The 26227-nt window shown below is 37.8% G+C and overlaps 1 protein-coding gene across 1 annotated transcript in view; it reads left to right on the forward strand.

Moving 5' to 3' along the window:
• UNC5C (unc-5 netrin receptor C) overlaps positions 1-26227 on the forward strand; it is a 130773-nt gene that overhangs the window by 67184 nt on the left and 37362 nt on the right. The window contains exons 7-9 of the mRNA XM_015824042.1: positions 2050-2214; positions 21004-21060; positions 24152-24343. Of these exons, the coding sequence (XP_015679528.1) occupies positions 2050-2214; positions 21004-21060; positions 24152-24343 (414 nt within the window). The remainder of the gene's footprint in view (positions 1-2049; positions 2215-21003; positions 21061-24151; positions 24344-26227) is intronic.

The raw sequence follows: 26227 nt of genomic DNA on the forward strand, positions 1-26227 counted from the left end.
TCCTAATAGGACAAGAAGGTGGGAATGTCTGTGGAGATTCTCAATTATCCAACTCATGGTTGTCCCAAAAGTGCTTTTCCAAAAGACAACTAGACTTTTTTGTTGTTGTTTTTCTTTGAAAAAGTTTTCCTTGTTATCCAAGAATCTTCTTCAGAAGATGGAGACATTAACGTGCATTATAGGAAAAGGGTGCTGCTGAGATAGTCAGAAGTTTTCTTTTGGCCCAGATTAGACAATGGACAATAAATGAATAACTTTAAAATCAACAAACTGATAGCGTTTTTTTATTTTGTGAAACTTGATAATATTTTTGTTAGAACCTCCATCTCCATATTATTAAGGTCTGAAATAATCTCCTTTTTCAGTATGAGTTCTACATTGGACATACTGCAGTATGTTGGACTCATAACTTTCTATTTATCACTAGTATCATTTCTTTTTGACCATCATGCATGCACGTTTATTCTTGATTTTGCTAAGGGAAACATCTAGAAAGATGACACATAGTTTTGAACCTGGGAAGGAATATTGCTTCTATAGTAAAGTATGCCTATTGCTGAACAAGAATGGAGAGATATAATTCTTTATTTTAAGAAATGTTATCCCATCATCAATGTTTAATACTGATCATTAGGATCATTAGGATTGTTTAATGCAGTATTTTGATTAGAACACAATATTAAACTGCAGGCTTTATATCATGATTTCTTCATGGGAAGTAGGTAGAATTACACAAATCTTTGAATCTTTACTGACACAATAGGACATATCTAATTTGCTTACTTAAGAGTATTTCCTGATATCACAGAAGAAAACAGGTGAATCAGAATTTTCATCCCTACTCACATTTAATCAACTAAAACATTTGCATGGCAATTTATTGGTTGTTATTATCTATAGCAGTGTCTGTCAACCTCAACAATTTTAAAATGTGTGGACTTCAACTCCCAGAATTCCTCAGGCAGCCTGTTGAAGTACACCCGTTTTAACATTCCTGAGGTTGACATTCCAGAGTTTGGATTAGTAAACCTCATATGATCTACTAGTGGCACCATTTCTAATGACAGCATCAGTTCTTCGATTTACTGCATCTCTGCTGCTGCTGCATGCTGGAGGAATGCATTAAAGAGAAAACATCAAAGACGGAACATCTTTCAGTAAGGGCAACAGAACCAAAAAGAGAAATTTGGATCAGTATAGTTCTCCATTTCTGAAGAGTTTTAAACATAAGCTCTACAGCTACCTCTGGTGGGTGATTTATTGGTTTTACTGCATATTGCAAAGAGTTGGGCTAGGTCAGCGGTTCTCAACCTATGGGTCGTGACCCCATTTGGGGTCGATCGACCATTTCACGGGGGTCGCCAAGCAAGGCTGTCCACCATTTTTTTGTCTGCCATTTTTTCCCCCTTTTCCGGCGGGTGCCTTACCTCCCTTGGGCTGGGCCAGCTGGTGGTCGGCCTGCTCCGTCTCTGCCGCTTGCCATCTACGCCTCGGCCGGCGCAGGGGGGCAGAACCACACATGTGCGGCGCTCCCGGGCAGGGAAAGTCCTCGACTTACGACCGGTTGGGTAGTCCTTGACTTACGACCGGTTTAGTCCTCGACTTACGACCGGTTTAGTCCTCGACTTACGACCGGTTGGAGGTCGCGGCATTAAAAAGGTTGAGAACCACTGGGCTAGGTGATTCTTAATGGTGCTCTGCAGTTCTGTGATTGGCAGTAGGATAAAAAGGATTTCATCTTACATAGATTCTATAGTCAGATTTTATTCTAGGAGTTCAACTTTGCATTCAAATAAAGGAAGCTGCTATTTATATACAAATGATCTGACCAGAGTTAAGTTGAAATTTATCACTTTGACTAGGAAGAGGGAGAGATGAAAGGGAAAGGGAAAGGAAAGGACTTCTATTATCTATATTTTCAATAAGCAGGCTCCTTATAGAATTTCATGTAAAATCATTTTTTTAATCTGAATATTTTCTATTTTTCCCACTCCCACCTCATTTTGTCTTTATATTTTGCCTTTACATTTTTCCATTTTCTTATGACAGTGGATGGGAGGTGGACAGCATGGAGTAAATGGTCCACATGTGGAACAGAATGTACCCACTGGCGCAGGAGGGACTGCACCGCACCAGCACCCAAGAACGGCGGCAGAGACTGTGAGGGCCTTGTCTTGCAGTCCAAGAACTGCACAGATGGGCTGTGTATGCAGAGTAAGTGAAAGTACCCTAATGCTGCTTTGTTGACATTGCCATTTGGGATGGACAGACAGAGAGAAACAGTTTAGAGGTCCAGCCTTCTCTTGATATTTGAAGAAAGAAAGAATTCATGTAAGTCTATATTAGAATAAATTCAAAAGAAATTCCCCACTTTGTAGCCATAGCAGAGGAACAAACTCACCTTTAAAAGGTTTGGCATAGCTTGGCAGAAACAAGTCATCGCCTGTGTTCTTCTAATCCCTTTTTGGGTGTGTTAGGATTACAGCTTCCTGCTAAGTTTGAGTATGGAAGGAATTGACCTTCAGATGTCCCTCAAAACTCCAACATATTAATACAGTCAATCGTTCATGTTGGGTCATGACATCTAAAGCCCTCCATCTATTGATTTACTCAGCCTGGCATTTAAGCTAGGAGAGATGTTTTTATGAGTAGCAAAATATCCTCTTCATCTTGTTGTTCTTGAGTGTAGCTGGCACCTGACAAAAAAAGTCCCAAGGTATTGTGAATAGGGGTCTCTGTTGGCTTTGCATGTGTTCATTCATAAGTCCATGTTATCATTTTTCTCATTGCTCTGCTCCATATTTTAAAAACAAAGGAAAACATAAACCTTTCTGATACTGCAATCCTGTTGCAAATCTGTTCAGTAGTAAATCCAGTTTCATTGTGAGGATGAATTGTACATATTCAGCACTTTTATCCTTCACTACATATTTTATATACATTTTAGATAGTTGGGACAGGGTGATAACAAGAGCAATATCCCAAAATGTCAGAGAAGTATGAAATGTATAGTATTGTATCTATTGCACCCATTGGTTTGTGATGGAAATCAGGATAACAACTCCTTTAGATTGAAAAGATAACAAATTTCACTGAAAAAGAGCTAGTTTCTGCTTAAACATATAGGTGCATATGAATTTTTTAAGTCACAATTATGTTACTAAAGTCGTTAAGTTTTTTTAATTAGTTGCGTCTTTACATAACAGTACTAGAGAATCAACAATAGTAAACATAGAATTTGAAAACATGTATACAGTTGTATTTAGTGATTCTGTGCACCTCCCTGAAAAGTACTTGAATAAAATTGTATTTATTTTACTTGTTAATGATATTTGCAGGCTACCCACTTAGAACAACTCTGAGAAACATGCAGATAAAAACCATAACAATCAATAACAATCAAAACTAAAGACAAAAGAAAATGGAGAAAAAAACAAATTTTCTGTAACTTGAAAACCATCATGCAATGAGCTCACAGCATTCCTTAGACCAGAGGTAGGCAACCTTAGACCAGACGTAGGCTCTTTTATGACTCGTGGACTTCAACTCCCAGAATTCCTGAACCAGCCATGCTGAGGGGAAAGGGAGAGGTTTCCAAGCTGAACCATGCTGGCTCAGGAATTCTGGGAGTTGAAGTCCACGAGTCATAAAAGAGCCAAGGTTGCCTACCCCTGCTTTAGACAAATGCCTGTGACAAGAGTCACTTCTGAAAGAAATCAGAATTAGGATTGTTCAGCTATCTAGGAGTATTCTGTTTCAAAAGGCAAATATTGAAGCATGCCATCTCTGAGACCCAAATATGGGATTTGAAGCATGCCATCTCTATCAGATCTTACAGGATAGGCAGAATCATGGGAGAAAGGTGATAACTTTAAATAACAAGGCTGCATACCATGGAGAACTTAATACAGTACATGAGAACCAGTATCTTGAATTACATCTAGCTCATGTACCAAAAGTTTTAGATGAACACACTTTGGCCTGGTTATAAATGTTCATGCCATCACATTTTGGATCAGCTGAAACTTCTGAGTGGTCTTCAAACACTATCCCAAGTACAGAATATTCCAGTAACTCAGATGAGAAGTGACTCATGAGAAGGGCCTCCTGATTCAAGAATGGATACAATTGGCATACAAGATGGATTTGTACAAAGGGGTTCCTGGACATAGCTGCCACTTGTTCTTCAAGCAGGAGCTGTGATCCATACAAGTTCTCTCTGGAGAAGGATGAACTTTGCCTATAAATAAGTTTTGCAATTCTATTTTAGATTGTGTATATTAATAGTTTGCACAAATGTGAAAGAACAATTATTACTTATTAAGAAACATATCATTGTTTATGTTCTATTATGGTCTTTAGCCATACAGATTATGAAAGCTTTTGAAATATTACAACAGTGAACACATTTCAGATCCTTCCTTTACACCTTTGCTCCTTTTTTTGTTCAAGGTATTGTAAAGGAAAACCAGTAAAGCTCATAATATTCATTTCAAAGTGTTCTTCTGATGTTGATAGCCATTTTATGTTGCATTTCACCAAAAGAATCTCTAGAAAGATTAGATGATTTTCAAAACTGTCAGACTTTGGTAATGCTAGATGGAGAAAAAAAATGTCTGTTCTGAAATTAACTACCTGATTGTATGCCTTGGAGATAATACAGCAAATTATGCATCACTTCAAAACAGCTACTCCTCGACTTACAAAAGTTCATTTAGTCCACTCAAAAGTTACAACTTGAATGGACAACAATCAATTCAAAGGTACAACGGCACTGAAAAAAGTGACTTATGACTGTTTTACACATTTATGACCATTGCAGCATCCTCATGGTCACGTGATCAAAATTCAGATGTTTGGCATCTGACTCATATTTATGACAGTTGCTGTCCTCTTTTGTGACCTTCTGACAAACAAAGTCAATGAGGAAGCCAAATTCATTTAACAACTGCGTCACTAACTTAACAACTGCAGTGATTCACTTAACAACTGCAGTGATTCACTTCCTGTGGCAGGAAAGGTCATAAAATGGGGCAAAACTCACTTAACAAATGTCTCACTTAGCAACAGAAATGTTGGGCTCAATTGTGGTTGTAAGTTGAGAACTACCTGGAGTGTGAATGACCTGTTGTGATAAATTATGAAGAAAAAATATTCTTTATTTCCAGCAGTTTGTATTTTATACTACCACTTTATATTTAGATAGGATTATACTGTTCGTGCATGTATGATGAAACAACCTTTTGCACAGATATTTAGAGTGGAAATATTATAAAGTTCCTCCAGGTATTAATATTATATACTGTACTTTTCTTTAGCAAGGTTGTATTACTAAGTTTAAAGACTTCACTACTTTTAGGAAAGTTTATGATCTATTAAGAAACCTGCGTATGTATACTTAGATTACATTTATCTATTACATTTCTATACCACCCATATCACTTAAGTGACTCTTGGTGGTTTACAACATAACAAAACATTATAAACCCATGAATAAAAGCATAAATTAAAACAAAATCAAGAAAAAAGTTACAAGTTAAAATAAAAAAATCAGAGTTAAAAAAAAATCACAGGACTACAAAGTTAACAAGGCAGAGGGAGTGCCCTCAAGCCACCAGCCATCCCCAGGGTGGTATCACTCTCTTAGACCCCCGTGCTAATTAAGCTTTCTTTGCTTGAGTTAATTATGCCCAAGTATTTTACAGTTGAGAGGTGCACAGTTGTTCATTTATAATCGTCAAATATGAGCCAGCCCAGGGGTGTATACAGACTATAATAAAAAAAAGTTAAGATATCATCTCTGCATCCCACATAAAAAAACAAGTGGATCTTCTATTGCAACATTGTAGCTATCATCTTGACTTTTTAATCACTCCTTAATGAGATCTCTAAAAGTTTTGATTTGCCACCCATGATTGCTCCAGACCATCCACAAACTTTCCCCTTCCACTTTTCATATCCACCAATATATTACAGTTTTTTTGGCTCCACCAATATTTTTCAAGGCAAGTGGTTAACTAAAGAGGGGCTATTCTTTTCAGCCACAGGGTGCAATTCTGCATAGAGACAAAATAAACACTGCCTTTAATGCCTAGCATGCTGGGGCTTTTTTCCTGAATAAGAAACCAAAAAACCCCATTGAAGCAAATGAAGGGGGTCTTTTCTGCTTGCAGAATAAAGCACCAGCCTACTTAATCTCCTATGGGTTTCCCAAACAAATTTCGCTAAATATTGTACATTAAAAGTAATATGTAATTTGCTACACTGCATGCAATATTATTAGATTAATCAAAGTCAAACTTAAGCTAGGTTATAATCTTGTGCTAAGCAATGGTTTGTTTAATGCCTTAATGCTCACATGTAACAAAAAGCCATACATATCACCATGACTAGCTGATTGTGAATTTATCTATTTATTATTCCACCTAGTAATTATACTACGGGATACTAAATATGCTACAATTTCTTACAAACAACAATTTTTCACTGGTGGCAATAGCCTTTTAATATCAGTGGTCCATTGATATGATGAAGAACGAAGAATGTAAGTGAAACAGGCCTCTGGTACCTTTGTCCCTCTTTCCCTTCAAGAGTCTTTCTTACAAGCACAGTAGTTGGCCATAATGTGATTGTGGCTATTTTTTCCAGTTTTTAAGTTGGGCAAAGCAGCAATGGCATGCAGTTGTTAAACTCTCTGCAAGAATGAAAATTATAACCTTTCGTATAATTTATATGAGCAGAACTAGGAATTCAGATTTGTTTGGCAGATCATAAATAGCCAAATGAAACAGATAACATCCAACTCCTATCAAGCTTTTAATCAAATCAAGAGAAAGAATTAGTGCTGCTTTGTTCCTCTAGCTCAGGGGTAGGCAACCTTGGCTCTTTTATGACTCGTGGACTTCAACTCCCAGAATTCCTGAGCCAGCCATGCTGGCTCAGGAATTCTGGGAGTTGAAGTCCACGAGTCATAAAAGAGCCAAGGTTGCCTACCCCTGCTCTAGCTTCATCAAATATCTTTCCTATACCTGCAGTTATTGTTCTATCCTTGACTCTCTTGACTAATTCAAACAGACTCCTAAACTGTTCATTTAGGTATGAACCATCTTGTTGCAAAGTTTTAAGTCTTCATCCTGGATTGCCCATCTGAATTAGAGAATAATGCAGTCATTTAGGTTAGCTCTTCTGCTCAATTTAGAAACCCATATTAATGCATCTCAGGTGGCTTTTCAATGTCACTTTAAATATATCCAATACAAGAGAGCTCATTGCTTTCCTAGATAGTTCCACCTGTTACACAGTTCCATCTCTACTGTTCCATCATGCTGAAAAGTTCTTCCAATTGTGCAATCAGTTAACATAATCTTGGTTTAGGATAATCTTGTAAATCAAATGTCTACTTTAACATACACTTTTCCTCAGTTTCTAGTTAAATTCAAATTAATGTTTGTTTGTTGCTAGTTAGCTTACTATAGATAATGTATTATTATTTATATTAATCAGAATTCAATACTTGCATTGAAGGAAACAGGGCAGGAAGTAGTCAGAATGATTGGGCGCTAAAAATCCAAGAACTCAAAGCATGTATGGATCCTGCCAAATCCTATTATCTCTTCTCCAGTCCTTTGCCATTCCTCTCTACCCTGCTACCTTCCACACCATCTGAATTGCAGTGATTGCTGCTTACCTCTATTCTCACAACAGCACTTTATATGGGTGCAATCATTATTGAGGAAGTAATGTAAGTACCATATGATCATCCAAAGCCAATTTAAATGAACTGGCAAAAGAATCACCGAACAGTCTCATCTTTTCTGTACAATCAATCGCACCTTTCTTGCACAATCAACAAGAAGGGCTGCTATATAAACAAGATATCTTAGTAAATCTTGGTCACATTTAGAAGTATTTTCTTTGCAGTTTATTATTCACTACAGTTATATCACTCAGGCAATCAATAAGCTCTTTCATACATCTATCCCTATTCCTGTGTAAAATAGCAGTCTGAACTGGTATTGATTTCTCTTGGAATAAAAACTATGGAGCTTTCCTTTCCCCTCTCCATTGCTTGTAATTACTGTATTTTTCACCCAAAACTGTAGTTTCTGCTTACTGCTAACTGTGATATTTCTGGTGCAACTTGGCTGTCACATTTATTCAAATTAATGATCTTGCCCATACACTGGCGCTCTCTCTCTCTCATTCTGTAGTTAGTATTTTCCCCCTAATGTGAAAGGATGAATAGTCAATAAGCCAATTCCTTCACAAAGACTGAATTAGAAAACTAGCTACTGTATAGTGCCATTATTAGAGGAGGCTGCCTAAGTAGACAACAGCATTTAGGTGCAACCTTTACAATTATTTAATTGTTATAAGGGATTTAATTAGACTTCACCCATATTGTATGTTGACCGACAAATTAAAAACTATTCAGTTGCCATCCAGAAGAATTTATTTTGCTATGAACTTTTTTTTTTCTTTTTGGAAATAATACCAGATACTAATGCTGTATAGCTAGTTGTAAAAGGGCTAGAGGGAAGGGGTTTTTTGGGGAGTAAAACTTAGTAAATATATTATTATATTAAATTACATTTGTACATTTGTTAGAGATAACAATATGGTAGCTAAAATAGTTAGGCTGACTAGAAACAAAATAGCAACAAGCTTCATTCAGAGAAATAGATTTAACTCGTCTTTCTCTAACCTTTTTTAATCCAATGGGTCAATTGTAGTTTTTCGCCATTTCTGTCCCTGCCAGATTTTTTTTTTGTTTTGTTTTCCACCAGCTCTCACTCTCCATGGTCCACTCTTCCTCCTTTTCCTGATGCAGATCTTAACAAATGTCATGACAAACCAGATTCCAGCTACCACCCATATTTTTTTCAGCTATGTTCCCTTCAAGAGTCCAAAGGAATGGCCTCTGTTGGATTAGCCCTTTCATGCTGACCTTGCCAGCATCAACTTTAGTATCCCAAACAATGATTCTTTTAAGCCTTATCCCAGGAAGCTGAAACAGGCCAAGGATTGATTATGTACAGAAGCAGTTTCCCACAGGTAGCAAGCAGATAAGGAGAAACATAGATGATGCAATACACTTTCCTTCTCCTTGTCCTCAACCTGGACCAAGAGGGAGTTTTCTTTGCAGCTTCTACTTAAAGAGTAGGATACAGTGGTAAAATAATTCCAAGGTACATCCCAGGCCAGAAAAATCCTGTTATAATAAGATAATGGAACAACACACCTAGCCAACAGTAAGATGAGGAAGACTACTTTGTTCTTTTCTCATAGAAGAACTGCAATTGTTCTACCTGAAAAGTGCCATTCATGTAGCTACTTCTTGATTTTGTCCATTTCCAAGTTGGCCAAGTCAGTGTACATAGTTCTTTTTTTCTCTTTTATCTTCATAGCTCTCTCTTGTGTTTAATGACTATTCTTATAGCTCTCTCTGAGTCTTGTGACTGGATGGAGATTTGAACAGAGATTTAACCCTATTTGATGAGATGTTAATATCCTACTGGCATTTCAGAAAGGGCATTTCATTCTCTTCCCAAATGACTTTTAATTAAAGGCTGCTCAACAAACTTGTCTTTCATTTTCCTTTATAGTCGTAACCTATTCATCTTGCTTTTGGCATCCTTGAACTTTTTTTTTTTTAACATACAAATTGCCTTAATACCCGGCCTGTGGTCAATCACGAAGCATCAAAGCTGATCACTTTTGAAAAGCAACCATGAGATTTTTTTACAATATTATACATATGCATGTCTTGCATTTCTCCAAAAGAGAAATGTATCATTCCTCAATTAAAAGAAAGACTTAAAAATAATAGTCATATTTAGTTTGAAATTGGGGTGGGGGAAGATTTAATAGCTATTATATGATAACTATGTGCATTTTTTTATTTGTCTCTAAAGTGTGGGGTGACATTTCCACCGCTTGAAAGGCAGGATTCACTTAAACTTACCCCTCAGAAAAAAGTCAGTATCAAATAGATGAGTAAATAGCTGGAGAATCTCCTGGGCTTCATATTCCAAGGTGATCTCTAGTTGGCAATAATTAGCTATTCAGAAAGAAGATAAATGCATGCGATTTATTGCTAGTATATCTAGTGTCAGCACTGACCTATGGCATCATTAGTGCAAACCAAAGTCTTTCTGATTGATGATGATTATGTGCCTTCAAGTCAGTGTTGACTCTTAGTGATCACATAACTGGATAGATTTTTCTCTAAGATCGCTCTATGCTCAACTTGCTCCTTCAGGTCTTTCAATGGTTCACCCATTCCTTGTATAATTGAATCTAACCCACTTGTTGCTACTCACCCTCTATTTTTCATTCCTTCCATCTTCCCTAGCATTAGTGCAAACCTCTCCCCCCCAAAAAAACCTAAAGCCTTTCTAAGCCCCCCCCCCCAAAAAAAGGAAAGAAAATGAATTTGAATTTTTCTCAAAAGGAATTTGAGAAAAGAAGGAAAGGAAGATTTCTGATATTGCCTGCCAGCTCCCCAAAAGGACACTCAGTGAGAAAGCCAGCAGAAAGCTGAAAGTCCCTACAGTTGTCATTGTTGTTGTCATTCTGTTTCTCTCTTTAGGTAAGGAAATATATTTGAAACAATGACCCAGTGGGGCATGTGCATGCATGTATGTATCATTAGTGCTATTGTATTATCCATAAAATCGGAAGCATTGTACATCCCTGAAAAAATGTGACTGCCTTTCATCTTCCAAAATACCTCTTTACACAGTCTTAAAAATCAATTATTTTGTGCAAATGTACACCAACATTCAGAAATCATAGTCCTTTGAAATATATGTTTATTTATGTCCTAATTTACAGAATTCTAATGGCAGTTTCCCTGATTTTGAAAGAACAATCCAGATGCAGATAAAGAATTTCAGCATGACAAAATGATCTATTTAGTTCCTTCTGAAAGCTGACTGCTTGTTTCTCTTAAATCAGCATGTTTCATTTGGTTCTTCTTTTGGTTATGTCTTCCAGATCAGTGTTTAAGCACAAGGCTATTATATGTACTGTACTTAATTTCACTGAAAGATCCCTTAGTGCAGAGGTCCCCAACCTTTTGGGCACCAGGGACCAGTTACGTGGAGAGAGGTTTTTCTGCAGACTAGAGGGTGCATGGTTTTGTGTGCTGCCTGTATCCCGCGGATGGGGCTTTGCTTGTTTGTGTGGACTGGTTGCTGGCATGCTGCGGCCCAGTACCAGTCCACAGACCGGGGGTTGGGGACCCCTGCCTTAGTGTTTTCCAGAAATTACTCTTTCATAACTAAAATGATCCTGATAATTATTATGCAAACCTGATAATGCTTTGCACTGTTGCTTTAAAGTTCGTGTACCTTAAATCAGGAATCCCCAACCCCCGGTCCATGGACCAGCACCAGGCCACAGTATGCCAGCAACCAGGCCGCACAAACAAGCAAAGTCCCATCCGCAGCATGCAGGCAGCACACAACACCCCCCCCTCCGGTCCGCTGAAAAATCTTTCTCCACAGAACTGGTCCCTGGTGCCCAAAAGGTTGGGGGCCTCTGCCTTAAATTCAAAGATATATATCAGGGTTTTTTTTTAAAAAAAACAACACATTTAACTAAGCCCATGATGATAGTTTCTACTATGCTTTGTCTGTCTGTCTGTCTGTCTGTCTGTCTGTCTGTCTGTCTATCTATCTATCTATCTATCTATCTATCATATTTCTTAACTGTCCATCTCCCCTCCCAGTTCTGCAGGAAGCTTAACTCAATGCCATGTAGGACTTTATAGGTAATAACCAATACCTTGCATTAGACTCAGAAGCAAACTGGCCCCTAAACTGCCATGCAATTCGCGGAGCAAAGGTATTAAATGTGCCCTTCTTTAGGCACATAGTATGGCTCACGCAACTACATTCTGTGCCAGTTAAAGTTTCTTTTCAAAAGTAGCCCAAGTAGAGCACTTTGCCTTTTATTCACAGAATCATAGAGGTGTTCTAGTCCAACCTCCTGCCAAAGGGAGAATACCTTATACCAGTGATGGCGAACCTTTTAGAAACCGAGTGCCCAAAAATTGGCCCTGCCCCTGCTCCATCCCTGCCCTGCCCCACTCCATCCCCCATCCCCCACCCCGCCTGCCCGCAGGGCCACTCACCGCCTCCAGGGCCCGCCGCAGATCGCCCAGGCAACCTAGCAGCGCTATGGCAGTCACGCCCTCTGCCCACACCCTATAGCATCAACTGTGCATGATGGGGTGTGAGGGCAGAGTCTTGTCTATGGTGCCTGGCTGCCATGTCCTTGGCTGCGCTGCTCTGCATGGGCCCCACTCAGGGGCGACTCTCCTTCAGGGGGGCTGCTGGAGGGGAGGGGGTCGCAGGGGGAGGGGAGGCTGGGGCAATGGCACGTGTGCCCACAGAGAGGACACACGTGCCATAGGTTCTCTGGCACCCGTGCCATAGGTTTACCACCACTGCCTTATACCACCTTGGACAAAGGGATATCCAAACTTTCAGCAATGGAGCACCCACAATTCCAGGAGGCGAGCTGTTCCATTGAATAATAGTTCTTACTGTTAGGAAATTTTTGCTTAGTTATAGGTTGTATCTCTCTTTGATGAGCTTCCACAAATTGCTTCTTGTCCTACGCTCAGATGCTTTGAAGAATAAGCTAATTCCCTCTTCTCTGTGTGAGTCCTTCAAGTACCAGAAGACAGCCATCATGTCATCCCTAACCTTTCTTAGGCTAGCCATTCCTAGTTTCCTTAACTATTCATTGTACAATTTAGCCTGCAGACGCCTTATCTCTGTTGCTCTTCTTTGCACTCTTTCTTGGGTCTCAGCATCTTTTTTGTATCTTGGTGAACCAGAATTAGATGCAGTAGTCTAACTAGTGCAGTATAAAGTGGTACTATCATATCTTGATGCTATCCCTCTCTTGATGCAGCTTAGGACTGCATTAGCCTTTTTGGCAGGTGCAGCACACTGCTGGCTCATGTTGATGGTCCACTCTCATTGTTACTACTGCTAAGTCAGGTACCATCTATTCTTATGTTGCTAAGTGAGAAATTTATTAAGTGAGTTTTGCCCCACTTTACGACTTTTCTTGCCACATTTGTTAACTAAGTCACTGTAGTTGTTAAATTAATAACACAGTTGTTAAATGAATACGGTTTCCCCATTGTCAGAAGATTGCAAAAGGAGATCACGTGACCCTGGGTCACTGAACAGTCATAAGTGTAAAAAATGGTCATAAGTCATTTTTTTTAGTACCATTGTAATTTTGAACAGTCACTAACAGAAGCGTTGTAAGTCAAGGACTACCTGTATTGGTTTTTCTGCCTAAGTGCAGGAAATACTTTTATCTCTACTGAACTGCATCTTGTTGGATAGGGTCAAATGCTCAAGCTTGTCAAAATCCTTCTGAATCTTGAGTATATCTTCGAAAGTTTAGCAATTTCCCCCAGCTTGGCATCATCTGAAGATTTGATGAGCTGCCTTCTATTCCCTATCTAGTTCATTTAGAAAGAATTTGAAGAGAAGAAAATTGGCTGCAGTTTTCCAATAAGACCACACCTGGAATATTCCAGCCAATTTTGGTCACCATGTCACAAAAAAGATGTTGAGAGTTTGGAAAAAATTCAGAGAAGAGCAACTAAGATAATCAAAGGCCTGGAGTCTAAAACATACAAAGAACAGCTGCGGGACTTGGGTTTGGCTAGTCTAAAGAAAAGAAGAAATAGGGAAGACATGATAGTAGTATTCCAGTATCTGAGGGGTTACCACAAGGAAGAGGAGGTCATGTTGTTCACCAGAGTACCAGAGGGCAGGACAAAAAACAATGGTTGGAAACTGATCAAAGAGAGAAGCAATCGGGAATTAAGGAGAAACGTCCTGACAGTGAGGACAATTAACCAGTGGAACAGCTTGCCTCCAGAAATCGTGGGCGCTCCATCACTGGAGATTTTTAAGAAGAGACTAGACAATCACCAGTCTGGTATAGGTTCTCCTGCTTGAGCAGGGGGCTAGACTAGAAGACCTCCAAGGTCCCTTCCAGCTTTATTATATTCTAATGAACACCAGGCCCAAGTCAGAGGTATTCCACTGTATGTTTCCCTCTACATAGATGTAGTTCCATTGAAGACTACCTGCTGAGTGAGGTTGGTCAACCTGATAGTGGTACTATCTATCCCAATTTGTTTTATCTAAAAAAGGCTATAGTCTACTTTATCAAATGCCTTACTGAAGTCTAAGTATACTATATCCACAGCATTTCCCTGATCCACTTATTCAGTCACTTTATCAAAGAAGGTTTGTCTGGCATGATCTGTTCTTAACACACTCATGCTGGCTTCTAGTAATGGCCCTGATCATTTCTAGATCTTCACAAATCCGCTGCTTGATTACCTTTTCAGGATTTTCCTAGTTATTGATATCAAGCTGATTGGTCTGTAGTTTCCTTGATTCATCTGGATTTATTCATGAGACCTTATTGCAAAAATTGGAGAATGGCAGATTTTGGCAGTTGAGACCTCCGAGGATTGACTTTTGATAAGGAATGAGAAAATAAAAACTGAAATACATTTTAAACCTAGCTATAATTTAAGAAAAAATATAAATGATAACTGAAGTTTCAACAAAACTTTTTTAAGTTTAACTCTGTCCCACTTTTTCATTCTTGAAATTGTAAGAATTAATTTCCCAGATTTTAAATAATGTGATGCATTAATTTAAATGCAGGGACATATGTAAACACTGTACTAATAGCACTGTAACTACTCTAGTAGTAAAGACACAAGAAGTTAGGGGAAAAAAATTACAGAATCCTTGGAATATGTGTTGCTTCTTTTTTTTAAAAAAAAAATACCACTTGAGACTTTTTAAATTACCTTTTTCCCCAAGACAAGTTACTGACTGCAACTCAGCAGCTCAAGTCTCAGAGCAGCAATGCCCAGACATTATTATGGAGTCAAATTAAGCAGCAGCTTTTTATACATTTACTTGAGGGTTTTTTTTTAATGTGATGGTGTTATCAGAAGAACCCCAGGTACTTACCATGTAGTATGCTGAGACCACGAGCAAAATAGATCAAGGAAAAAGAACAAATCCCAGCTTTACGCTGCTCTCGCTTTGAAGCTCGGAGAAAAGTCATTTTTCTGTTATTACAGGTACTAATCTCACCAGATTTGCCTCATTATCTGAGGAAAATGCCCTTTCTTATTATGTAAAGATCAGATAGAGAAGGAGAAGAGGGCAAAATGCCGCTATTGAAATTCTCATATTTGTGCAGAAGCAATTGTCAACTGTCAATCATGTGTATTCTCACAATATTTTTCTTTGCTGGTCTTTAAATGCTCTAGGAAAAATTATTTTTGATATATATGACAAATTCTTAAAATGAGTCCCTTTTCTCCAGGGTGTATGTGTGCAGAAATGACAATGAAGAGAATCAAGTTTGTTAGCTGCTTTTTCCCCAGAATAGTTAATAAAACAGGCAATAACTGTTTTAGTTACTGGGGTTTAGACATTTTGTTTTTCCAGTCCCACTGAGCTACAAAAATTAGGTTTGCACTTAGCAGCAGCAATTTGAATTTCAGTGTGATCCTCAATCTGTCAACTAAAATGATTTTAGATATTCATATTACTTAACCTTTTATGTCTGCCCAATTCCATCTGTTGCATCTACATGTTGCATCTTCTGGGCATAGGTGATCTATCAATAGCGATATTGAAAATTGGATTCCCTGGTGTAATACATATTCATGATATGTACTTGATACTCGCCAGCCTTTTTTACCCACTTCATTATTTTTGGAGGAAAAAAATGAAAATGAATATTATTATTTAAGAAAAGAATGTACCCACAACAGAAACCACAAAGGTATCCTTAGAAAACAAAAGTGGTTGTTTGCTTCAGACCAGTGCTTTGATTTAAAATGGGCACCTATGCGCAAAGAAAAATTGCTTATGTGATAGAGACCATCTTAAAGATGACAAATTGGCCATCAACAGACAAATAGACATAAATACCATCTACATACCATTCAAAAGAGACATTCAAAAAGCCAAGAATAAAAAAAAATCAAAACATCTTCTCATCAGCAATCAACACCCAGATAAGCAAAGTTTAACACCAAGATTAACAAACCAACAATTGAAAGGAAACAATCAAGGAACTGCCAAACAAGCTAACAGTAAACAACAGCTCAATCGAGGAACCACCAAGACCACTCCCACCAAGCCCTGACAGGGCAAGTCACTAGAATATAAAATGAGCGCAAACCCCGTCTCCTACTAGCACTGATGATGTTACCAAATTAGATAATGAAACATCAGAAATAAAACAACCAACCTCAGAGAGCACCAGGAACCCCAGAGCATCTTAAAGATTAAGACAGCCCATAAATTCTTCTTCTCCAATCTCTGATTGGCTACTTCTTCCATTTTATACAAGTTCAAAAACTTGATCTCAAAATTCCAAATTTGCTTAACAGCTCAGAAAAATTGAGATGTTTCCTCAAGTAACCTTGAGTATGTTTCAATCAATGGTGAAATATTTTGGCAGTTGCCAAAACTGTGATCCTCCCGCCTGCTGTTGGCTGTTTGGCAGATAAGGAAGCTGCAGGCAATAAAAATATGATACAAAGTAAGATTCTTCACATGTGCTCTTTGTTCTAACCTAATTGTGTTCTCCAGTTCATCCAAAAACCCTTTAGAGGATGTTGTTCAGTCGCTAAGTCATGTCCGACTCTTCATGACCCTATGGACCATGGCACTCCAGACGCCCCTGTCCTCCCCTGTCTCCTAGAGTTTGCCCAAATTCATGTTCATTGCATCAATGCTTTAGAGCCGTGGCCCCCAACCTTTTGGGCACCAGGGATCGGTTCCATGGAGAGAGGGTTTTCCACAGACCAGAAAGGGCATGGTTTCACAGGCTGCCTGCATCCTGCAGATGGGCCTCGTTTGTTGCATGGCCCAGTTTCTGGCATGCTGCATACCGGTGCTGGTCCACAGACTGGGGATTGGGGATACCTGCTTTAGAGCAGGGCTTTTCGCCCGGTGGTACGCGTACCACTTGTGGTACATTAACGAGTGGCAGGTGGTACGCAGCCCTGATAGCCAAGTGTAGTTGAAAAGCCCTGCTTTAGAGGACGAGAGCAGTACAATTAAAAGCATTGCTAGAATCATTCCCTACATAGTTCTCTCCATTTATTTGGCATGGTTTTCTTTGAATGCACTACTCAGTTATTCCAGTTGTCAGAAAACAATCTTCTTATGAATGAAAGGGTTCTGCGTGCGAGAAATAGAAGCCAATGTGAAAGAGTGGGGAAAAGCTGTGTGTATGTTGCTCTTCATGTGAAACAAAGTTGAAGAAGCAGCTCCTTTATCACTGTTGGCAATTTAAAACGGGAATGGAAAACCCAAATATGCTTGCATATTTCACTTATCACAAATAGCCATTTCAAGTTATGAAGTCAGTTATCTTAATAATAAATTTCCCAAAGTAACAATCCCAGATAAAAATAATAATATGTTGAGGCAACTTTAAGACATGTGAATTTCAACTCCCAGAATTCCTCTGCTTGCATGGCTGGCTGGGAGATTCTGGGAGTTGAAGTCCATTCATCTTAAAGTTGCCAAGATTGGGAACTCCTGTCTATAACACCAATAGGCAATTAGATCTGCTGATATAAATTTAAAGCCAAAGGTCAGAGTTAAGCCGGTTCCTCATAAGTTACATCTGCCAACTTTTCATGGCCACACATGGAGGAAACCATGTAAATATAGCAGCTTTTTGGATACTAAATAATATCTAGACCAAGGTTTCATTTTGTTCATTCTTGCCAAAGTAATAGTAAAAATATCCCTTGCTGAACACATCTGCAATAACACTGGGAAAAGAAATATAAATCCAACACTGAGCTACATTTTGATAACAACAATCTAAGAAGATTAGGGCTGTCAGATTTGAACTGCAAAATCTAAAATATCACTAGATGGCAACAAAGAGGTGCAAAAATTTTCTAACATTTTACAGTTTAGATCTGGGAACCCTGAAGAAGTAAGCCCTTATATAGAGTTGCCTGGCCCTTGTAGTGAAGACCTTTAGTTGTTGACTGAGACAAAACAATGTGACGAAGACAACGCGAACTACAGCATCCATACAACTATATTAGAACTAGGGTTGATTTCTGTACAAAATGCTTGCTCTCTGCCTCTGTACACAGGAGCCATTTTGAAATCTCAGAAGATCATACAAAAAATGGTTAAAAGAAAAACTTTACACATCCCATTTAATAACTACATTTAGTCCTTAACTTATGATCCATGGCTTAGTTGTGATGTACCGCCCCCCAAAAATGTATGACCCAGATTCAAAGGTCCAATGGCCATCCTATGATCATATTTTGGGCATTTCACAACTGCTCTGCATTTATGACTGTTTGCAGTGATTTGTGTGATTGCGATTAATGACATTTTTTAGTCAGAAACCAACATTTACTTTCAGCAAAAATTGTGCATTGTGGACAATGGCTTCACTTAACAAGCCTTTTGTTTGCTTAATGACCACCACAAAAAAAATTGTAAAATCAGGTCAGTTACATGATGAACTCTTTATGACCATAATTCTGGGCTCAATTACAGTGATAAATCCAGGACTACCTATAGCTATAACTTGAATTTGTGCATGGCTTGGGACTTCCCAGTGTGGATTTATTTGTTGTCTTTATTCAGGCAGTTGACGTTTGGAATATGGGAAGAATGACTTATCTGGAAGTACTAACAAAGCAAATCATAGCACCTCAGAATTGAAGCAGACGTTTTGTAAAGCCAACATAGCAATGTAATATTAGTTTAGCAATTCTTGGAATGAGAGATGGGCTGACTGTGTTTGTCCCTGGCAACTCCATACTCTTGAGCAAAATAGCACTTCTCAGCTGAGCTGCAAAAAAGAGAAAAAAAAGAATGACTTTTTGAGAAACTTTGTGACAACACATGCCAATGTCAATAACAGTGGCATAAGAAACAAAATTGGGAAAATATATACTTAGGAGCATTTCATAATGGGAGTATATTAGAATAGGCACTGGATATTTCCGAATGCTTTCAGCTAAAATCAATTTTTTTTATTATGGATCATGACCATGCAAATTCTCAGAATTATGTACAGTATTTTCAAAACTAGGCTGATTCAATTTCAGCAATTCATAGGTTTTCCCACTTTCTTTTCTTTCTTTTTTTCTTTTTTTTAAGGGGGGTTTAAAAAGAAGCTTATACCTCTCTTGAAACTTATTGTTATTAATGTAAGGTACCGTAATATGTGTCATTGTTTTATGTTGAAATCTATGAGCAAGCAGCCACAAATATAAAAATATCTGTGTAGGTTGGTAGATTGGAGAAGCATATCCTGTGTTTCCAAATGCTACTTGTACAGCAATTTTTGAGCATCAGCAGTTACATATGCAGCGGAATTCCCTTGCTTAATGTGTATCATGTTCCTAATTTGTGAAGGATAACTGCAAAAATGGTCTTGCATTACTTGGTCAAAAGAAAGTGAAAACATGAAAGTAAAAACATTATAAATTGTGCTTTCCTTACTGAAAATCATGCTAAAGCATGAAAATTGTGAAAGTTGTTGATTTTCATACTTTGATCCATGGTGTAAGGATTCTGTAACAAGGTGGATAAACTGATTGCCATTTCTCTATAGCAGTGTAGCCTACATTGATGGAAAAACCTTTTTTAATCATCAAATACTAAGTAATATTATATTGAAATTTGTGTTATGGCTTATCAAAGTGGCTTCTGTTTTTCAAACTCATTCTCGTGGTATTTTAAAATGTCTTCAAAATTTAATTGCTGAGAGATGGGCCTGGAATCCAATATTTTAAATGAAAAAAAATTCCATCATTTCAGGTTTCTTTGGATTTTGGTTCCTTTTTTTTTTAAGTAAGTAAGCCAACTTCCTCCCAGCTGTTTCCTTGATTCTGAACATGCTTATTTAGAAGTACAATTTCCACTCATCACAGTGGGAATTTGGTTCCAGCTAAATGTTTCTCCATTGGCATAGACCAAAAAAAACAACAGCTTTTTTTCCTCTTTACTACACAGCTTCAGAGCAAATTGCTCGAAGAAAAAAAAATAGATTGCTTGAGAATTGCATTATCACTAAAAATCAGGGGAAAGTCACTTTTCTTTCTATTTGTTTCTTGTAGGAAAAAAAATTGTGTTATAGTTTTGTCAATATTACACAAAGCTTCAAAAAATCTAAAATAAATTACTTTATGATGTCAAGGTTCCTATTGATTTTCTAATGATCTCAAATGGAACACATGCCTTTTCCAACTCTCTGGCAAATTGCTTGCTCCCCGGAGAACAGAATTGGATTTCTATTAGAGGGAAGGTTAAAAACCATTCCCCTGAAATCTAGGGGAAAAGGAAGAGTGGAGGGAATGATGCTTTTCCATGGGTTGAACACTTGGCAAATGGATATTTAACCTTTGACCATTGAAGGCAAGCCTCTTTCAGTTCTATTAGGCCAGCAGCTAGCTTCTATAATTAAATAAAAAAATTATTTAGAGCCCTGCTGAATATATCCTGGGAATTAAAGCATATGGCAGGAATTGGGAGGAAGAAGACTTTCCATATGCTAATGATCCTTGATGTCTGAAATAAATTAGATCCATTAGAGTTTATGCTCAATAAAAGAAAGACTTTAAGCACTCCAAAGTTAGTGACTCGAGACCAGTTTTTGGCTCTGAAATTCAATCTGTCTACTTATTAATTCTTAGTAAGACTATTGAGCAGACAGGAGATGCAAAGTTATAAATAGTGTGCTGAATCTGAATTTTGAAATGCCATGAGTTTCCTTTTCCTTTCCTTCCCTTTTCCTTTTCCATTCCTTTTGTTTTATTTTTAAATTAAAACATTTGTGTGTGATTGTGGGTATGTGTGAATGTATGTGTTTAAAAGCTCCCTGTGTTAATTTGATTTTATTCCCATCTTTTTTTTTCTTTTAAAGGTTTCATTTACCCTATTTCAACTGAACAGAGAACCCAGAATGAATATGGATTTTCTTGTAAGTGTTGCTTGATAACATGTGCTTGGATTCTGATTAGCTGATCCAAGAGTTACTTTCCATCAGGTTGTACATACATTGGGGAAGAGAAGTTCAACTTCTTCAGAGTTATGTTTTGCTTGTTTAAGAGTGAGTCTTAAACTTGGGAACAAATTTGAGAAAGGAAGGTTAAAACAAAAATCAAAGAAACCAAGATTCCAGCAAAGCATTGGACAATTGCAACATTTTAATTTGATTAAAGAGGGGAAATGGTTCCCTTGATGACTTTCCTTCCACTTTTTTCCATGAAAGCCATTTCTGAAAAATAGAATAAAATAGTAGCATTTTCAAATGCATTTTTTGAGTTCCATTAAGCAGAATACATTGAACCTGATGTCTCTTGATAATCTATTGGTGTTCACCTTTAGGAGTTAAAGAAAACCAAAACCAAGCATTTTTAGAACATGATCTTTTCTTTTAAGAAGGTATTGCCTATATGCGAATAAGGAATCCAAAGGCTTACTATTTAAGCATATCAGTATATTTAAATATTGTAATATTGGTCTATTTAAAAATAAGTAAAATATTTTCTGTTCATGAAAAAGTGCATCATATTTATGTCCCATAGGCATGTTTTTTGGAAAGATTTCTTGAGGGAAGCAATGGGTTGGCAGGTAATATTACAGTGGGATAAGTGAAGAAGATATGTTACAAACATATAAGTGAAAAGATCACCAAAGCTGGTCCGATTCCCACAATAGAACCATAGAAAATTCTACCTTGCTATTATTGTTTTTACAGTTTGCTCATCTGCATTGTGAAACTCAATAAACTGGAAAATTTGAAGGATAAATATTGAGATATTTAGAATAAATGTACAATAAACTATGAACACAGTAGGTGGATGTTGATTACGTTCAGCTTCACCTCACCAGTGTTGTGGACATCATCATACTGGCCTATCTTATAGCACTGTATATAAGTGCTATATATACAATAAAGTCAATGTGGTGTAGTAGTTAAGATGCTGGACTATAAGATGAGACAGATTTAATCCAGCCTTATTCATGAAAAATTGGGGACTTTGAGACGGTCACTTGCTTTCAGCCCAAACCTAGATATAGGAGTTTGTTGGATAAAATGAAGGGGTATTCCATAGACATTGTCTTGAGCTCTGGGAGAAAAGACACAATATCCACCTAATGAATTAATGAATAATTATATGCTTGTTGAAGTTCTACCAGGTCTTTCAATAAAAGCCAAATTAAATCAAACCAAACATAAAATTTGAACGGGAGCTCACAATCAAACTAAAATAACTCCAACCGACAGCAACTTCATAAAATCATAATTGTAAAATAAAAACAACAGAACAGTAAGAGTTCATCAAAGAGTACAGACACACACACACACTCGGTAACAAACAAATTGGAAGTCAATTGTATTTTAAAAGACTGGTAGAAAGAAGAATTGTGCCTGATGCTTTAAATTTAAACTTCACTTTAAAGACATTTAGATGGTGACAGTGCTTCAAGGCAATCAAAGAACACATCACCGGTCACTGGTCACTCATTTGGAAGAATAGGCTCTAGGGAAGGAGGCTGATTATACATGAAAAATATTCATACGGCAAAAATACAGGGCCTTAAATATTATTGAGTTAGATGGCTTTGGCTCTAATTTCATCCTTCATCTCAATACATTCCAGCAAGCTATCCAAGGCATGTTGAGGTATCAGCTTGTTCTGTTGCTCTTAATTGTTGTTTTGTTCTTGAAAGTTGTCTAAAGCAGAGGCTGTTTGGATTTTCATGTCAGACCATGTTTGAAACAGGAGGAACAAATCTGATTTGGACAGCTGCCTTAGGCTCTGACAGATTGCAGACTCCTTGCATTCTGTCAGCGTGCATAAAACAGTGATGTTCTCAAATCTGAAGCTTACTATAAATCAGAAAAAAATAGAAAATATGATTTTTTTTTTTAGAAAAGAAATCAGTACTGTATTAGAAACATGTTTTGAATTTTCTGACAGTATGATATTTTCCTTCACATTTCAAATGTTTCAATAGTCACCTATAGTCTTAGAGCAAAGTTGCATATTTGGGACTTAAAAAATAGATTCCCCACAGCTTGTCTGGGGTGCATGTCAACAATATATAGATATTTAAAATTTCTTTAGGCCAGCGGTTCTCAACCTATGGGTCGCGACTCCATTTGGGGTCGATCGACCATTTCACGGGGGTCGCCAAGCAAGGCTGTCTGCCATTTTTTCCCCTTTTTCCAGCGGGTGCCTTACCTCCCTTGAGCTGGGCCAGCTGGTGGTCGGCCTGCTCCGTCTCTGCCGCTTGCCAGCTACGCCTCGGCCAGTGCAGGGGGCGGAACCACGCATGCGCGGCGCTCCCGGGCAGGGAAAGTCCTCGACTTATGACCGGTTGGGTAGTCCTCGACTTACAATCGGTTTAGTCCTCGACTTACGACCGGTTTAGTCCTCGACTTACGACCAGTTTAGTCCTCGACTTACGACCGGTTGGGGGTCGCGGCATTAAAAAGATTGAGAACCACTGCTTTAGGCAAAGTATATGCAGCCACCCCAATTGATACATACATACAGATGCATACACTGATCCACAGAGACTCAAATAAATAAAATACACATGCACATTTGAAAAGTACCAACATACAATTACTTCTATGTCTCCATATTATGGAGCTCTGCCCTCAAAGCATTTTCCTTTAAGAAGTAGGCAGATTGTCTATCAGACATGTCACCATTTCCCATTTATTTTTTTTAAGATTTGGTTACTTTTAAAAATAAAGCTTCAGTATGCCAAAAGGAAAAATAGCGTCTTTTATTAACAGGTGCCCTGCTGAATGAATTAGCACTGAAAAGAGTGCTAAATGGCTCTCTTGATTAAATTTGCCTCGACAGTCTAGTTACAAACAGTTATGACTAAAGCTTTGAATATTTTTTCCTCCTTACAAAACCATGTGGCAGAGCATTTGATTTCAAATTAACTTGCACAACTATAATAAACACCTACAGGAGCTGATAGAAATATGTGGGACAATTAATATGTTCTACCTTTGTGTTCCAATTTTTTTTTTTTCCTCCTAGCTGCTCCTGATTCGGATGATGTCGCTCTCTACGTTGGCATTGTGATAGCTGTGATTGTGTGCTTGGCTATTTCAGTAACTGTTGCATTATTCATCTACCGGAAGAACCATCGAGACTTTGAGTCAGATATTATAGATTCATCAGCACTAAATGGTGGATTCCAGCCCGTAAATATAAAAGCTGCAAGACAAGGTTTGTTTCCAGTCACTATTAACAAAATTTAAACAAAAGCTACAAGACAAGGTTTGTCTGTTCGTTTCCAGTCACTATTAACAAAATTTAGAGTTATGCCATAAAGCAGATTTCTCCAACTAAATGCCCCGAAGATAAATTCATCTAGAAAACTTAATCTATAAGGGCTAATGTCACTTGGCCTTCTTCTTCATCCTCCTTTTTTTTTAAAAAAAAACCTCATTACTTTTCCTTTCATCTTATCCAATCTAAATTGTAAGTTCTTTGATCAGGGACTCTTCATCAATTATATATCCTATATAGGATTCAAAGAAAAATAATTTGGGAGGTGAAATACAGGCCCTTCCAGCTTTCTTTTCCTTTTCTATTTAACCTTGCCATGCCAAGATAACTTCCATTAGTTTGGTCTATAGATTTATTTCTAATCAGTTCATTTACTAGAGAACTATATCAGACACCTGTGGTTGCCCATTTTTCAGGATTTGTTTTCAAGAAGATTTTCCATGAAAATCAACGGGACTCATAGAGTTCAGCCATGCAAGGATTACATTTTTCTATGCTGTAGAAGAAGAAGAAAAATAAATACAGTACGTGAACAATAAGAAATGCCAAATGGATAAGAAAATTACAAAACATCCAAAACATTGTGATTTTTTTGAATTTTGATTCAAATTCTTCAGAATTTCCCACAGAATACAATACGAAGAAAGATTTTTTTTAATTTTCTCACTTCTTCCAATTCTTCTAATTTATTCTATTTTCACTGCTGCCACTTCTCATTTCCTTCTTCTGTGTGGAGAAAGTCCATCCCATGTCCATCCAATGAAACTTTTAGAAGATGCAAGATGCAAAAACAAATCTGCTCGTTGTGCATTTCAATAGGAGGAAACCAATATGATTAAAATCTTCAAAACAATGGAGGCGACATGATAGCCATATGCTTTTCAATAATTTATAGCCTACAAAAACACATTTTGGGGAGGAAGATAACCTAGAATCTTTTTCCTGACATCCTTCTGCTCTCCTTCAAAAAATTATTATTTTTGTCTTGGAAAATCTTATCTGTAAACGAGGTACTTGAGCCTCAAAATGAGACATTCCATAAGGTCTGGAGCTTTTTTCAATCTTGAAACATTATTTTCAAGGTCAGAATACTTTGAATGGTCAACCTGGGATTTGGACCATTGCATGATTAAATGTTTACCGATCTATAGCCTATAAGATGCCCTTTTATATTTTCTTCTCTTCTGGGTTCCTTCACTCCAGAATTGGTTTGTATGGTTTTGAGGCAGCAGCTTTTCTTCATTTTGCCATACTCAGTTACTAAGTCCTTTATTTAGCAGGAAATCAGTGCAGTCTACCTTACAAGAACACTTCAGATAGCATCTAAAGCACATAAACACAATAGACTGACTGGAAGGATACATTGTGGGCCCCATCAGATTTCAGCTTTATGAACTTCTGAAGAAAGGAACCTTTATATCATAGAACTTCAGTTCTACCTACTTCTACACACCTAACATTTGTCCTTTATATAAAGAAAAAAGAGAGCACTTAATCCTGAACTTCACTGCACTTAGGTTGCTGTCATATAGATTGCATTAGTTGGAAAACCTTTCTAATCACAGTTTGCTTCCCAAGTTTTTGAAATCTTCTAGAATCCATTCTCAGGAAAACCCCACTTCTAAAATACATGTAGCAGTAGTAGTAATTTTTAGCCAGCAGATATAAGCATACTCAAACTTAAAGCCACCAAGTATTCTGCCATGTAGGTCAGGGGTGTCAAACTGCCCGGCCATGGGCCGGACGCGTCATGCAGAAGCCACGCCCATCCCATTGCCGGCAATGGCAAAACAGCCCCGATACGTTGCGTGACATCATGTG

Source organism: Protobothrops mucrosquamatus, unplaced genomic scaffold (genome assembly GCF_001527695.2).
Source record: "Protobothrops mucrosquamatus isolate PMUCROS unplaced genomic scaffold, P.Mucros_1.0 scaffold2094, whole genome shotgun sequence".
NCBI classification, from domain to species: domain Eukaryota; kingdom Metazoa; phylum Chordata; class Lepidosauria; order Squamata; family Viperidae; genus Protobothrops; species Protobothrops mucrosquamatus.